We start from the raw sequence: 16577 nt of genomic DNA on the forward strand, positions 1-16577 counted from the left end.
AAACAGTAAGATTTACTACACATCAGTTTTAGTTAATTTGCTTTAATATGTAAACCACTATGCCAAATTAGCCGAAATCTACACAACAAAGTATTTTTAATTAGTAATTCTCATCTGCCACCTTCAACAATATGACTACGAATATTCAATGCTGAAGTTATACTCAAAATTATAAGCCCAAAGTCTACCGTCCATCAGTGCTGCTTTTATTTTGAAATCTAAAAGGAAGTGCTCCCCGCAGTGTTGACTTTGCGTGTTCGCCTCTTTTACTTCACCATGTTGAGCTCTACCAGGAAGATGTGGGCTTCAGCAGGAGAGTGGAGTTTGACAGGTTAGTTGTCCACGCCATATGGCAGCAGAGTCGGTGAAATGTTCGTATCTGTGGCTGCTGTTGTGGCTCTGTGTCCGGGCGTCCGAGACCAAAAACACCCGGTAAGACGGCTGGAAGGTTCTGTTTGAGCTAACGGCTAATTTTAGCCAGTTGGGTTATTTTTTAACTAAGAGTCCCGTGGTGGAAGTATTTAGTTCCGCCTTTTTTCGTCCTTTTAAGTGACTAATGCGTCTAGTTTATCTAAGGACATTTATGGTTGAGTCAGTCCACATTGGTGCCTGTGTTTTCTGTGCAAAAACCCCAACTTAATCGAAAGCTATCCTTACTTTCCATATCAGCAACAGCTTCTAGTCCTCAAACCGCTTGTCAGCATTTTTCAGGTTTCCACTTAGAAACGAGAAACCGAAAATAACTATTAAATTCGCGCATCTCTGAAAAGTAATTGGTTTGACTTTAAGGCTAATATTAAAGCTTTAAACGGCTGTAAATGATACTTTTATTGACCTTACATTTGGTCATAAGATAGCATGTGACGCTTTGCTTCAGTGTTTGTTGAAGTCTTTATGCACTTTGGGTTTTTAGCCACTAGATGGTGCTGCTGTACCGTAAATATTTTTAAATTACTTTAGCAAACGTACAAGTAACAGCCAATTAATTAATCAATTATTTACCAGAAAAATCACTGTTGACTTTTGAGCATTTTATCAGATTTATCCTACGAGCCTTCCCAGAGGCAGGAAATTCAATTTTGACACAGTCTTTTTATTTTTTACCAGTAAATTGAGTTTTCTTGCTTTTGAACATCTAGACGTGTTCCCTTTTCTTTAATATTCAGCAAGACTTTCACAATATTCTGGGCTTTCATTAGAGAAAATAGAAAATAGAGTGATGTCCTACGTCTGCTCTTAAAACAAATAAAAGAAGTAAACTCAAGCATTACCCCACATCACATAGTCTGTCATGGATTACAGTTTATAGCATTTAAATAGTGTTAGTGCCATAAAGCCTTCTGCTTTTTTCACTTATTTAGGTTCAGATTAAATAAATCTGTACAAGTCTGTCATTTGTCTGAATTAAATCCACCAAAAATAGTTGTTTTTCATACATGATAACAAATTTCCTTTAATTTTGGTGAAAATATGGAGTCATGGTTCATGTCAGGTTTGTTGATAATGCAGTGAAAGTGGTTCTTTCAGTCACTGATCTTTAGTTTTACTCTAATATATCTGCTGATGCGTAATGGTTTTACAACTAAACTGTTCTTGATATCACAGAATCCAGTTTCAGGATTTTTTATGCAGAATGACGTATAGTAAATACTCAAAGATTAAACTTTTTTTTTCGGCATGTTTAAAAATGAACCAAAAAGCTTAAAATAAGGAGACTGCATTATTATTTTTTAAAGAGTAAACAAATTTATTGGTTTAGTTTTTTCAGAAAGAGTTTTCCACATTCTTACAGAACATCACAGCTTTTAATCTTGTAATACAGTCAGGTTAAATAAACTCAGGCAATAACTTCTTTGTTTCAAGGGTTTTGACTTCTCAAGCCTTTTAAATCACAAAGCTTTTAAGATGAACTTACTGTACTTACTTTAGTGTTCAGTACAGTTTGTCCTTTGTTGAAGATTAGTAGTCTTTTCAAGTAGTAGTAGCTTTAAGATATTGTGGAAGCTTTTTAATCTTGATGAACCTATGTGGGATAAATAAGAAACTGTGGGGAAAATAACCTTGATTAATGTAGATGCTAAGAATTAGAATTAGTTTATTGTTCAAGGGATCAGAACCATAAAGAGCTGCTTTTCCAGTCGTTGATCAGATTGCCACATGGAGCAACTTGTTTCTTTAAATAATGTTAAAAAAAGCAACAAAAAGACACATTGTTTTTACACCAGCCTGAGTAGAAACCACAGCTCTGCTCTTCAGGAAAACACATTCCTTCATTTAATGAGAAAAGATTTCATCAGAACCTCTGGTATCATTCCCAATCAAAACCTAAACCCAACTGGAATTTCTAAAAACACCAATAAATATGTTATTCCTGATGAGTCCAAGTGGGGATGATGGGAAGGTATTTGGTCTTATCTTTTTTATAGATGTGGGAATGTTTTTTTTCCTCGTAGCTAGTCGGTAAAATCAGTCATATCTAAAAACAACAAAAACAAAAGTGGGTTATATGTGTTTGATAAAGAAGGAATTATTTTATTTATGCCCTGCAAAACACTTCAATCATCAAATCTATATTTTCATCACTCATGTTTCATGTTTGTAGTTTCTTTTCTACATTTTAGGACAGTAACTATTTCAGTTGAAGTTCAGCTATTTTAACCGTTCATAAATCCAAATGACGGTATAGACCAGGGGTGTCCAATCCTGGTTCTGGAGGGCCTCTATCCTGCATGTTTTCATTGTTTCCCTGCTCCAACACACCTGATTCAGTGGTTAAATTACCTCTTCATGTTCTGCAGAAGCCTGTTAATCACACATTGATTTAAATCAGCTGTGTTGGAGCAGAGAAACAAGGAAAACATGCAGGATAGTGGCCCTCCAGGACCAGGATTGGACACCCCTGGTATAGACAAACAACAGGTCACTATTCAAAGCTTGCCACTAGTAGCTGTTGTGACGTTTCTGCTTTTGTCAATTCTAATTTTAAAAAAAAAACTGAACATCTTTGCAGACATTCTATGGACGATGACATCCTCCGACCGTATACCCACGGACACGGCCCCTCCCACTCTCACCGCTATGTCAGAGATTGTCAGCCCATCATTTACGGCAACAGCACCCATGAGAGTTGGCGCTCCAGTAGCAGCACTGGGCAGCCGGTCGCCGAGTCCAGGGTGTTTGTGACGGATGTGGAGGACAGGAATGGTGGCAGAAGCGTTTATGGTGAGTGTTCATGATCCGAAGAGCACATCATAACTTTATTGATCAAGTACAGAGTTTGAACAGATCGTAGTCCTTAATAATGTTGTTTCGATTCTGCAGTTTCTTCATTCACTCTTTCATCTCTCTGAATGTGTATAAATGTGGCAGGAAGGGCATCTGGTGTAAAAAAACGATGGCCAAATCATTTGTCCGAGTTTGCTCGCTGTGGCAACCCCTGGAGAAGGGAGCAGCTAAAAAAACAACAACAACATATAATAATAATAAAACCTTATCATTTGATAAACTAAGTAGTTTGTAGGTTTGGCTTTGGAGGGTACAGGGTTTTGTTTTCTGAAAGAATGCACCTCACTCATCCTGCTGCATCCCTGTTTCCAGGTCACATGACTGTGGTCCATGACCCGCTGAGAACAGTGTCTGTGCTGGAGCCGGGAGGGCCTGATGGCTGCAGCATGAATCACAAAGTGTCTGTGGAGGAGACAGCCAAAGCTGCTGGGTGTCTCTATGCCCAAAACGCCGGCTTCTTCAACACGAAGTCGAGCGAGTGTCTGGGAAACGTGGTGAGCAACGGCAGGCTGGTGCAGGACAGCGGCGGGCTGCAAAACGCCCAGTTTGGAATCAGGAAGGACGGCACGCTGGTATTCGGGTAAGACATTTAGTTTGACACTAAAAACAGTGATTTTAAGAAGCATTTAATGTGAAACCAGACATCACTTGTGAAATATTACCATGTATATGTTTTATTTTTCATATGATTTACTTCTTTGTTTGAAGAAGAAGAAGTTTCATTTATCAGTTCAAAACCAAAATACGTGAAGCATCTTCAAGAATTCAAGAAGTTTATCAGTTGCAGTTTTCTGGCTTCAGGCCACAGCATTAACAAATAAAACAGAAAGAAATGGTTCTAAGTCAGGCACTGATACTGAACTAATACTGGGACCAGTTCGGTGAAAATAAGGCCCATATGTGTTCCCTCTGGTATTATGATTTATTTAAATATACTTTTCCTTTAAAGCTTGGACTAAGATGCAACCAAATACTGTTAGCACTGTCAGATAACAGAGTATTAAACTTTACATTTAAAAGAGCATTTTACAAGACTTCTGTTCACAAGTCTGCCATAAAAAATCCTGACAGAAGAGAGAAGCTAACCACAGTGAGCTGCCACAGCTTCAGTTAAGCCTTGTTTGTAAAATAAAATAAAAAAAAAACACACAAGCCATCTTTATGAAAGCTATTATTAGCACTGGGCTGTATCTTTAAGCAGCCAGAAGCTGTTTTTTTTCCGACCACACTGTAGTTCTCTTTCTCTGCTTGTGTGCACCTGGCATCACCGTTTCTAAAATATTCTTTCTTCTGTTTGTGTCTGCCACTGGCCTCTCAGATTAAGTGTGAAGTAAACCAGAATTATAACCGAGCTGCTTCCTGATTGTGTGGCTGGATAGCTTACTGTGTAACCTCTGGTCCACTTTAATAAACAACTCAAAAACAATCCTCAGGTGAAAGGTTCATGTGTGGATGACTTACTGTGGCACCAGCTGTTTATCCTTGTCACTTTAACATGGCAACATGACAGTTGCAGGACAAACAATTACTGATAATGTTTTACAGATCAGCCTATTTTGATTAGTGTCTGCAGCTTCCAGAAAGCCTTAGTTAAAATGCAGGACACTTGATTATTATACTGGTAAAAAGCTAGAATTTATAATTTACTTTAAAACGAACATATTTTCACTGACCCATGTAAACAAAGCTCCTTCTGTTTATCAATAAACCAGAGAAAAGTGCGTTCAACTTGTTTGTTTGAAAACTGAGGTCAGAAATCCCAGGAATTTTTACATGATGCAACACTTGTTGTGGTCCGAGCGCCCAGAAAGGCCGGAACCAAAGCAGAAAAAGAACCAAATGGACCATCCATTGTCAGGAAAATACCTAACCTTTGTGTTCATGTGTTGTTTCTCTTTTGTGCTTCCAGGTATCTTTCACAGGAAGAAGTTTTGGATCAGTCCAACCCCTTCGTCCAGTTGGTCAGCGGAGTCATTTGGCTGCTGAGGAACGGTGACATTTATATAAAACACAGCCTGGAGGCCGAGTGCAACAAGACCCAGGAGACAGGTACAAAATCATCCTGCAAACAATCAATATCAGAGGGCAAGGTTTCTTCTTAACAAGCTGAAATCAGTCTTCAATCACAGACATATCTGGATGTTTTTGGTTCAGTCAATAACTCAAGATTCAACAGATGTTTTAGCAGAAATAAGGTTGTTCTTTCTGGAATATTTTCCTCTCCTGCCCAGAATCTGTTCCCCTGATCCCAGCTCAGGTTGGGTGACAGCTTTTGGAGCAGCTCCAGTTGTGCAGTAAATAAATAGTTCAGTATCTCAGCTGGTGCCCTTCAGTGTTTGAGTAACACAGAGGCTTGTCTGCGACCTGATGTAAACACAAAGCTCCACTGTCGTGTTTGATTAACACTGTCCAGAGACTGGATGTGGACCTCCCTCAGCTCACATCGATTTCCTAACAGCACTGGACTTCAGGGGAACAACCACAAACATATTCAATAAAACAAGATGATCATTTTTCTCAACATTGATTTTTCTCTGTGGTTAAATAAGATGAGACCTGACCTATTGATACAATTTGTAATGACATATATTGTCTCAGCGAGCGAGGGAATTGATTTTTATCATTTTAGTACAACTTTCATTTTGACAAAACACATTTCTACGTATATATATTTTTACAAGAACATTATCTTTGGTAAGTCCCAACGACCAAACTAAAATCTGGTTCAGTAGATCTAAGTGAGTAACCACAGTTTGTGATTAGAGCTGCTCTTTCTGGAAAACAAGTCTTTTAACTACCTTCTTTGTGGCTTAGCGTTGCATCGAGCCACATCACGTCAACCAGCCACTGTTTCCTTTGTACATCTCTAAAGGGCCGTGAATATGCAACAAAGAGTCAGTCCTGCCTTGAAAGGGACTGTTCAGAAAGGAAACAAACTTTATTCATTAAACTTCTATGTAGAGTGTTGAAAACTTCACATTCGGTTCATGAGAACATATTCAGTCTATGTGGTTCTGGCCCCTTCAGCTATAATTAAATAAAACCACAACACAAAGTATTACAGGTGTATTAACACAGAAAGAGGACTGGAGAAACATTTAAGCTGGTGTCTCACTGGGATGCGACTCGTTGGCGAACAGCATCCATCAGGAAGTCTCCAGAAGTCTTGCAACGTTCGCACTGGTCCTAGACTTTCTTCCATCAGCCGCTGAGGCGCGTAGTCCTGACACTTGGGTTTTAAAAGATAATTTGTGCAACAACTTTTCTCTCAGATTATTTAACCTGTCAGAAAACATTCAAGGCAAATGTCCAGAACTAAGAAGCCATGCTGAAGATGAATAATCATTGAGAACTGGTCCAAATCTGCCTGTTTTCATTTCAAAAGTGTACTCCAGTAGATTAAATCATAAACCCGGTGGGTGAAAAAGGAGCTGAGGCAGGTATGACGTGAGTGGAGGTGGACAACAAAATAATGTGCATAGCCTAAAATGCAATTTTGCAAACTGTGCACACTAAAAATGGTAGGTCATAATTTTCAAAATGTTGGCTCAAAACACAAGCACACAACTCAAACACTGTGTTCAGTGAGTCTGCAAAGAAAAATGTACTTATTTTCTTGCAGTCCGGTGAGATAACCGTCTTTAAATGGAGTCTCGTTTGGCTTGTCTTCGACTCGGGAGGCTTCTCTCAATAATGAACCCTAAATCAGACCATTGTCTTGTTTTTTTACAGGATCATTACAGTATTTTGCAGATGTGGTGTCAGCCAGAACCGCAGTGGGTCACGACGCAGATGGAAAACTGATCTTGTTTCAAATTGATGGACAAACAAGAGCAAGAGGGTAAGAAAACAAAAGTGCTTAAGACTGATTTCTGTTCTCTAAACGTGTGGTTAGTAAGAAATATTGATAAGATAAACCTGGAGTTTTATAAATATATCACACAATGAGAGTTCAAGCATACAGACAGACAGCAGACACACAGTACGATAAGATAAAACATGTTTTATTTATTCTATTAGCTTAAAGGAACTCAATAACATAAAGTGTCCAAAGTAAAAAATCAGACATACAGGATTTGATATTTACATGCTTTACTGAAGCCTAAACCAGAAACAAAACAAGCTGCGTGCAAATTAAACGCAATCATGAAAACAAGTAGTTTTTTAAACAAGTTTTTTAAAGGCCTTAAAATTTTCAACAAACTGCATCTGTTTAGTTGTTATATAATAGTTCACTTTTTAACAGCTTCTGATAGAAAAAGAAAGAAAATCTACCTTATTCTTTTCCCTAACTAAGCCACTGATTCCAGCTTTATTCAGCATTCAGTCCTCCACAGACAGCTGGAAGGAATAACTTTTCTGCAAACGCAACAGATACTCAGTAAAAAAGCAAACAGAAACTCAGGCGTGTTTATCTTCACACAACCAGTCCTCTGTTTATTGTGTGTGTGTGTGTGTTTACTTTTGGAAAGTTTGTCACGACAAAGTAAAAGTTATTTTTGCCTTAATACAATTTTTAAAAAAAAAAAAAAACAACAGCAGTAATGAAATGAAACAAACTGTGCAAACCTTCATTTTATTTACTGCAGGGAAAATAATATGTTCAGTAAATTCCAAAACTAAATTTTTGATTTATAAGCGCACAAGATGTACCGATGCTGTTGGACCTGAATGACTGGTTGTGGGAAACAGACGCAGGTTAGCCGATCTTGTGAGGCTTGTGTCGCTTCAGTCCACTTAAGAGAATTCCACCAATCGATTGTATTGATCCAACTTTCGTTTTACCCTTGAATTAATGTCCCCGATACCCCGCAGTGACTCGGAGATGAATGTGCTGCTGTTAATGATCTGACTATGAATAGCCCAACACTCTGACATGTCTGAGCATTTCAGCTGCTTTCTGTGTATTCTCTGTCGATATCAGGACATCAGCCAGTCAATAAAATGTGTAAAAGTCAGGTCGAACTAAAGAGTGTGACTGACCTTCTGTCCCTCAGAAGCAATTAACTCCAACCTTCATATTGTCAAGTACTGGTGGCTGCTGCAGTGACTTCGCTTTAGATCACACTAAGCAGATATATTCATCTCAGATGTTGTTTATTTAGTACCTATGAGTAGTCCGTGTCTTATCTGCAGTAGATGTTGACCTACATACATTTGGTTTGAAGAAGCAGGAGGGATTTCAGACAGACAGGCTCAGTTAACAGGACCAGTGGACCAAATGTTTCAGCATCAGGCTTAAACTTACAGTAGCAGAGACCATCACTATGGTTAAAGTATGCAAATATTGCAAATAAACAAGGATATAATGACAACATGAACAGCTTTAACAGCTTTAAATGGATTCTTGATGGTGTTTGGTGGCTGCTCTGTGCTCTCTAATAAACTGCAGTCATGGTTTTATTTTCCATCTTTGCAGGATGAATCTTTGGGAGTTGGCTGAGTTTCTGAAAAACAATGGAGTGATCAATGCCATTAATTTGGATGGAGGTGGATCTTCCACATATGTGGTTAATGGCTCATTGGCAAGCTACCCATCTGATTCCTGGTGAGCAGCTAAATCCCTCTTGTGTCATACTTCACACATGGAAGGTTGTTTTTCTCCGTCATGAAACGTTAGGCTGGTTGTATGTTTTCAATTATTGTTTTTATAAATGTCTGGTGTTCTTTTTACTTCTATCTTTCATCCCTTATTACCCCCTCCCATTCAGTTCAGACAGCAGGTGGCGCTGTAGCCGAAATATCTCTACTGTCCTGTGTGTTCATGAGCGCCGGTGCCAGCCAGCGAACTGCAGCGGGCACGGTGAATGTGTGAATGGAAACTGTCGGTGTCAGAAGGGCTGGCAGGGAGTCACCTGTGACTCTCTGTTCTGTCAGCCCCCCGCCTGCGGACCCCATGGCGTCTGCTCTGAGGGTAGGTGTGGAGGCGTGGAGTTCAGTGTGGCAGTTTAAGGAGAATCAAACAGCTAACTATTGGAGTTTGGCTACATCCACATTATATTTAACACTTTATGAAAACGGCAGCCTCACTGTCATTCAGAAAACTCGTATATTAAAGTTGCTCTGGAAATTCACAGCTGAAAACACACAGCTTTGTGTTTGTGCTGCAGATGGATGCGTCTGTGATGCTGGATGGAGAGGGAAGAACTGCAGTCAAGGTAAAAAAGCATCATCTGGTCACATAAACTAAATATTTCATTTGGAGAATCTCACTTTTTTTTTTCCAATTTAACTTAAGGCTAAAGATCAATTCTTCCAGTACATAAAACCTTTTTTGTTAACTTCTACGAGTAAAGTTTCACAGATGACAAAGGCTAAAGTTTCTTATTTGGGGAAAACTGTTGAAATGAGTCCTGACTTGTAAACTAAAACCAGACTGTTCTAAGAAAAAAGCTCTGTATCTTCTTTTATTTTTTCTCAGCAGCTTAGATGAGCCTAAACACGAACTGTAATCCTGTACTCGTGTCACAAAGTTTCCTCGTCTCTAATCAGCCTCGACAAACGTTCTGCTTGCCTTTTGAACTTTCTTTTACCTGTGGTTATACGATTATAAGAACCACGTCACAAATTAGTGGAAAAAACCTTTTGGTGGAAGATGGTAAATAAAAGTAAATGTAAAAAAAGAATTGATGCACCTAAAGGCTATTTATTTATGAATTTAAGCAAATCTACAATAAATTCTTAATAAAATTTTCTTTGCTGATTGTCTTTTTTTGTTCTGTTTCTTTTTCAGCTAAGAAGTTAAATCTTCTTATATGAGGCTGATATTCTGTCAGATCCTGTTTAGTTTGCATATCCTGTGGTTTTTGCTCCAAAGGAAAAAAAAATGGTTGCCCATAAAAATGACCTGTATTTATTCATTACATGCATGTGTCTTTGTTTCTTCTCCAAAGAGTGCCTCCCTGGTTTCTATGGTGACGGCTGCAGACAGACTTGCTCCTGTGCGAACGGCGCTACCTGCGACCCTGTCCACGGACGCTGCACCTGCCCTCCGGGCTTCCACGGTGAAACGTGCAAACAAGGTACAGCTGTGTTACACTTGGACACTCACGCCACATCACCTTTTTTTGTTTTTTTCTTCCCAGTTGAGGATATCCAGGTACTCTGTTGATGGAAGTGTTAAAGTCACTGTTATTAAATCTGAAGTGACACTGTGAGGGGAAAAAATAAACCAAAAAAAGCACCTTTTTTTTCTCTCATTTTCTTTTTTTTTTTTAGATAAATATGTAAACTTTTTGAAAATTCTAAAGAACTGGTTTCATTCAAAGCCATAAAGGCCATATTTGTACTTAATGGTTTGACTATAATGACAGTAGAACAAGTATTAAATCTTGTTTTAAATAGTTTGAAAGAAAATCCCAAGTTTAACTTTTAAATTTAACTTCTTTTACATTTAGTTCATTTAGTTTCTTATTGTGTCAACATATATGTCCTCGTTTATGGTAAAATATTCTGTTACTTGAACTGGTTTCTCTTTCTTTTTGTCAGTGTGTCCCCTGGGTTTCTTCGGCCCGTCTTGCGCTCAGGAGTGTCTCTGTGACAACTCGTGTCCATGTGACCCGCAGACAGGAAGCTGTAACGCCACATTGGATGGAGAGACCAATTACACCTTACACAAAGGTACAAACATGTTTTTAAACCTTAACATGCTCAGAAACATGAAACATAATGAAACATAGATGGATGATGATAAAAACAACACGTCATTAATTCTTTCATTTGTTCTCATCTTGGCTGCAAAGCTGGATTTAAGTCTTCAACACTAAATGTGTACATCTGGATTGGGTTTCTTTAACCAAAGCGCACACAGAGCTTTTTATTTGCGCTCATTAGGACTTTGTTTGACTGTTTGCATAAAGCAGAAGTAGAGACAACTGTCCTTGTTGTTGTCTGATTTCACTGGCAGAACGAGAAAAACTTCACGGTAACATGAATAATAGAAGCGATAATAAAACCAAACACTCAATCAAATCTGCACTGAGTCCATACTTATTACCTTCACATGAATGCATTTATTTGAATTTTTATGTTTTAAAATTATACTTTAAATATTCAAGGCAGAGTCTGACACCCATTTATAGAAAGTGAAACCACTTGAGCTGTTTTGTTTTTGTCTTTGTAGGTCAGTGGCATTGCTTCGTATCATTAAATTACAGCTTTGAGCTCCCAGATTACACTGCTTATTACCTGAGGGATAAACACATCATAGAAGTGGACATAAACCAGGACAAAAACAGAAAAGAAATACTGAAACCTTTTCAGGGGTGCTTGAGATTAAAGCAAATATAGTTTAAAAACATTCAGTTATAATTCAGATAAATTTAGACACAAACATAAAACAAACATAAATGTATTTCAGTGTAGCTACTAATTTTGAAGAAAGGGAATTTCTTTCAAGTCAATAAAAACATTTTAAATTTTTATAGAAATTATTTACTAAGGGGAAAAAAGGTGTATATTTTTAGCTTATTTTACTTGTATCCATTTAGTTATAGCTGAGTGCTCTGTCAATAATATCTGGTGAAAGATGTAATTTGATGTACTTTCAAAAGCTTTTATTTGATGAAAACAAAAACAACAAAAACATGGAGCTCCAAGGAGGATAGGAGGGACGACTTAACAACAAGGAACCTGTTTGCTGAGTGTTTCACTGGATCCTGAACCCGCTGAAGGGCTTTTGTTCTGTCATCACAGAACGTTTTTCAGTCTTTCCCTTTTCTCAAGCATCTCTTCCACTCTTTCAATTATTATTTTTGCCAAGCAGATAAATAAAAATAGGCTGATAAGTTCCTCCTGTGCAAAACAAAACGGTTTCAATAGATTCACAGTCTGAATGTCTAAAAGAAGTAATTATTCCTCCTTTCTCTGCAGCGGGGCACTGTCTGGCTAAACAAATATTTACATCTTGGAAACAAGAGGAAGATGCTAACAGAGAGACGCCGTATTTGACAGAGTAAGTGTCAAAGGTCAACGTCCAACTTTTCCCCTCTGCTGTCCATATTTGATGCCTGTCTGTCGTAGCTTTAAGGTTCAGTGTGTCAGTGTGAAAACTAAAATCTAACTCCAGTCTTGTGTATTTAATATAATTAAGACGTTTGCCATCATGTCTGATGCCAGGTCAAGCTGCCCTTTTTACTGATCGAGCTCTCCAGCTCCGGTAGAGACGGGCATCCTCGTGTGACTGTTTCTGATAAACACTGGGACTGCATGAAAGTTTCCACTCACATAATCTGCTGCTGTTTAAAACGGTCTCAGTCCACTGAGAGTTTTACTTGACATTTCTTAATATTTACAGAAGTCCTCATGCTGAGCTTTTTTTATGTCTCAGTGTTTCTGCCACAACAGTTACTCATTATTTTCAGCTTTCCAAAATCAGCACTGACTCCTTCATGACAGGAATTAGACGGTTGTGTTTGTTGCAAACACATCAGAACCTTAACTTCCTCCTCATGGTAGTCGCTCACTGGGCTGCTACTGTTTGAGACTAGCTGGCAGCTCAGACTTGCAGGTTCATTGTTTTGAAATATTCTGGTTGACGTTGTCCTATGTCATGTTGTGTCTTTTCCAAACAAAGACATTTTAAGTACATTGTCAAGTTGTCTAGGCGATGTAACATATACTTAGCTGCTATTAAACTCCACCTTACATTCCTGTTTCTGCTGAGTAACTCCCTAACTATGTCTTTGTTACTCTGTCCCTTTTGTCTTCTTGTTCTTCCTCTCACTGCCTACAAAAAGTCAGACTGCAGTTGCACTACGTACAGAAAAAAAGTGATGACAGAACTGACAGTTTTAGTTCATATTGTAATTCTGTTGTTTTCACGAGGAAAGGTTTTACAGTCCAGAAATGAAAGCCAGTGTAGTTACAAACTAATGGCAGCATGTAAGGGAAGAAGAGAAAAGGATCGAATATGCACCCAGCAAACAGTGCAGGTTAGTGAGGATGATCCTGATTTAATAAGTTACTGTTTGCCTGCTCAGATGTAGCCAGAACTGTCTTTCTGTTGAATTCAGATTAGATTGACTAATTAGATTAGATTTGGTGGACACTGGATTTTGTTTTAGGTTTGAGCACTTATAGTATGTTTTACAGTGAGAAATGTAAGTTTTTAAAACTTTCAAGTACAATTCCAAATCATTCTTTCTTAGTTTTACTTACAAAGGTGCAGAGTTGTAAAATTGATCTGATCTCTTCTTCTCCTCAGGCGATCATGGCTGATCATCACTGCAGTCCTGGCTGCTCTTCTGGTTTTCAGCCTGATTGTTCACCTCGTTCAGGCGTGTCGCACCTCAGGAGCATCCCGCTTCTCAGAGCGTCGGGATTATCCCTACATACCGTTAGGCAACATGAACGGAGCCGATTCATGCGCCAGAGGGCCTAAAAGATCTGGGAAGGAGAGCTTTGGACTGGAGGACTCTGATTCTCAGGATGAAGTCTGGTCTCCACCTCGGTCAGGGAGGTTGTAGCTGCAGGGAGGACCTCAAGGATAAGTGAGAACACTGTTTTTGCACAAAGACACACTGAAACTGAAGTCATCTTTTGCTTCATTCATTCTTTAGTTTTGACTCGTCTTTAACCAAAGTTTTGCTGAAATGAAACCAGAGCTGAGCTCAAATGGCCCTGCTTGTGTTTTCAGAAGCTTTTTGCAGCTTTTCAGGAGGTTGCTTTACAAACGGTGAAGTAATCAAAGCTTTTTTTCGTCAGTCCTGTTTTCAGTCCACTCCAGCTCCAGGTACAAGGATGTTGTCCAACGTTTGCGCTGATAAGCTGTGAACTCTAACCTGTCACATAAAGTCATGTCAGTGGGTTCTCCGGTCTTCTTTTATATTTACTCAGCAGTCTGGGTTGGATCACCATAGTAACACAGTAAATTACTGTGGTAATTTATGGTGCTCTGCCAGCAACATATTTACTGAGCAATCAATGCAAGATCTCATCAGCAGCAGAATTTAATGTGTTGTTAAAATGCTTCATGCAGTGATTAAAAAGCAATGGACATGGAAATGTTTGATGCATAAATAAAGTTGGAAAAATGAAATTGATATTTTATTTAATATGGGCCGTTTGTAGGTCCTGGAAAACATTTTTCAAGTGTTTTAAGGTTTTAATTTTAGTAACAATTGTCTTACACAACTGATCAGAAATAACCAGCAAATCTTCTATAAGAACAGTGCATATTTTTTTTAAGTAGTTGTAGATTTAAGTTATTAAAAAATGAATTAATTATATACCATTTTAAAGTATTTTGCAGAACTGAGAATGTCTAAAAAGAAATAACAGTTCTGTCACCTGGTTATACACCATGTTTCCCTTTCTGATTCTTTTTCTTAATTATTATTTCATTCTTTTGCCTGTAAACTGAATAGGTTTTAATATTTTTGACTAAATTTATTAGACAAAGCTGCAGAAACAGAACATAAGTGTTTAAAACTGTGGAGGCCGGAAGTGGAAACAAACTGATAGCAGCACAGATTATAGAATAAACTTAACTTTTTGCTACTTAATCTGATGAATTTACAGCATTCAAAGCAAACCTTTGTAGCCATTTTTGAGGAAGGTTCAAACTGTATTAACTGTAAAGTATGTAGACTGCTTTGTTCAAATCTGAACATCTAAACATAACACAATGATCTTTGTTGTGAAATATTTGGTCTTCGCTTCTAAATTGGAAAATTCCTCTAACATAATTTAGGAAAGTTACCAATTAAAGTCTTCTTACCAGCAGATTTCTGACTGCCGTAAAGATGAAAATAAATATAAATGCCAAGATTCAGGGAATTTATTTATATTTTGTTTACTGAAGTGTAAACAAGTCTTTACCTACTAACTTTTCTAATATTGACAGATTTTTTTTTTCAGTTTCTTTTGGAACAAACAAATCTCTCTGGCTTGGTTCTGTTGTTCTCAGAGAATATAATGTAATCATTGCCAGCAGTGAGGCAAATATGAAAGTTCTGGCTTTTAGGGGGTACCAGAAGAGATGGTCTATTGTGAATTAACTGAGAATGTCTTTAGATCATTCGAGTTGAACAGAACGTTCTGAAAAAACCCAAATAAACCATGACTGTAGATTTATACTCATGGCTCATTTGTGTTTTTTTCTATGGGATCTGTGCAAGAGTTTAAGGTGGTTAAAGCTTGTGAATTATTACAGAAATACAGTCAGGTTTTTTGCATCTTCACATGATTCTGCCTGTCTGTCAAACACGGCAGGAAAGAGTCATGTTGAGGTCATGTGTCTGTCTGTCACTGCTCACAAAAATCAGCTCATTTCATAACAAAAGGTCTCAGAGGTCATTGTCTTTTTCAGCTTGGACTTCTTTAATTGTGGCCCTTTTTTGTGTCACTATGAGGAATAAATGCAAACATCCCATCTGAGACAAACAAGTTGAGGTTTATCAACCAGTTGAGGTTTCATCCACAGATTGCTGCAACTTTAGGGCTGTTTCTGTCAACTGGCAATTCACTGAGACATTTCCTTGATCTGAGACCTTAACAAGCTGCACACTTGGTACTATAGGTAGGTTTTTGTAAAATAATTATTTTTACTTCTTGAATAAACTGTCTAATGTTTTGGCTCTTACTTGAATGTTTGTGGGACACCTTCTACCACTATTTTTACTGACAAACAGGAGGGATATAGCATTAGCAGAGAGCGTTTTTATTTATTTTGCATTCAAATTTTATGACAACAAACTTGTAAAATAAAAAAGTTCAGAGTTTCAAAACATCCATGTATGACAGATTTTTTTTTAGGCCTTTCCAGACATGCACTGTTAAAATATTCATTGTACTGACGTATTCACACAACCTTCTCACACAAGAGCTGCAGGCATCTGTGAGCTTTGTTGCAGCAGCTGAGGATTTTTGTCGCAAGCTATTCAACACACCAGAATTTGTCAAAATAAAAACAAAAATTGCCACAGGTACATTATGTGCTGCAGTCTGTGTCATTTTTACATGCAACATCAGCTGATGTGTTAAAAAATAGGCTGAACTATTTTCTGCAGAGCATGTTCAGTGTATGAGTGTGAAGAAATGCTCTACTTTTAGTGCCGGTGTGGATGGACGGTCATCCAGGAGTTGGCGAATCTAAAGCTCCCTGGATGGACAACAAAATGTCTTCAAATACAGAATAAAAGTCCACTTGTTGTGTTTCTTTGTTTGTAGCGTGGTTTCACGGCTTTTTACAGGCCCACCTTATATGGTTTTATTCGGTCATTCTGACCGTGGAGGTTTGTTTTTACACAAATTCATAAAAAGATGGGCCATTTTTAGGCATGTTATTCAAC

General features: G+C 38.1%; 1 protein-coding gene across 2 annotated transcripts; it reads left to right on the plus strand.

Annotated features, from left to right (window-relative positions):
* Nucleotides 1-214: 214 nt before the first annotated feature.
* On the plus strand, nucleotides 215-16219 carry nagpa (N-acetylglucosamine-1-phosphodiester alpha-N-acetylglucosaminidase). Of its 2 annotated transcripts, none has more exons than XM_017423682.3 (12): nucleotides 215-331; nucleotides 3011-3222; nucleotides 3598-3865; nucleotides 5195-5334; nucleotides 7018-7126; nucleotides 8705-8833; nucleotides 8997-9199; nucleotides 9396-9443; nucleotides 10179-10307; nucleotides 10774-10905; nucleotides 12157-12238; nucleotides 13490-16219. In XM_017423682.3, exons 2-12 carry the CDS (start codon nucleotides 3018-3020, stop codon nucleotides 13749-13751), a joined length of 1707 nt encoding a protein of 568 aa, XP_017279171.1. In that variant the 5' UTR covers nucleotides 215-331; nucleotides 3011-3017; the 3' UTR covers nucleotides 13752-16219. The 2 variants fall into 2 exon arrangements, with proteins under 2 accessions (XP_017279171.1, XP_017279170.1); XM_017423681.2 differs by having other exon boundaries at nucleotides 269-432.
* The last annotated feature ends 358 nt before the right edge of the window (nucleotides 16220-16577 follow it).

This window comes from Kryptolebias marmoratus, linkage group LG16, assembly GCF_001649575.2.
Source record: "Kryptolebias marmoratus isolate JLee-2015 linkage group LG16, ASM164957v2, whole genome shotgun sequence".
Lineage (NCBI taxonomy): Eukaryota > Metazoa > Chordata > Actinopteri > Cyprinodontiformes > Rivulidae > Kryptolebias > Kryptolebias marmoratus.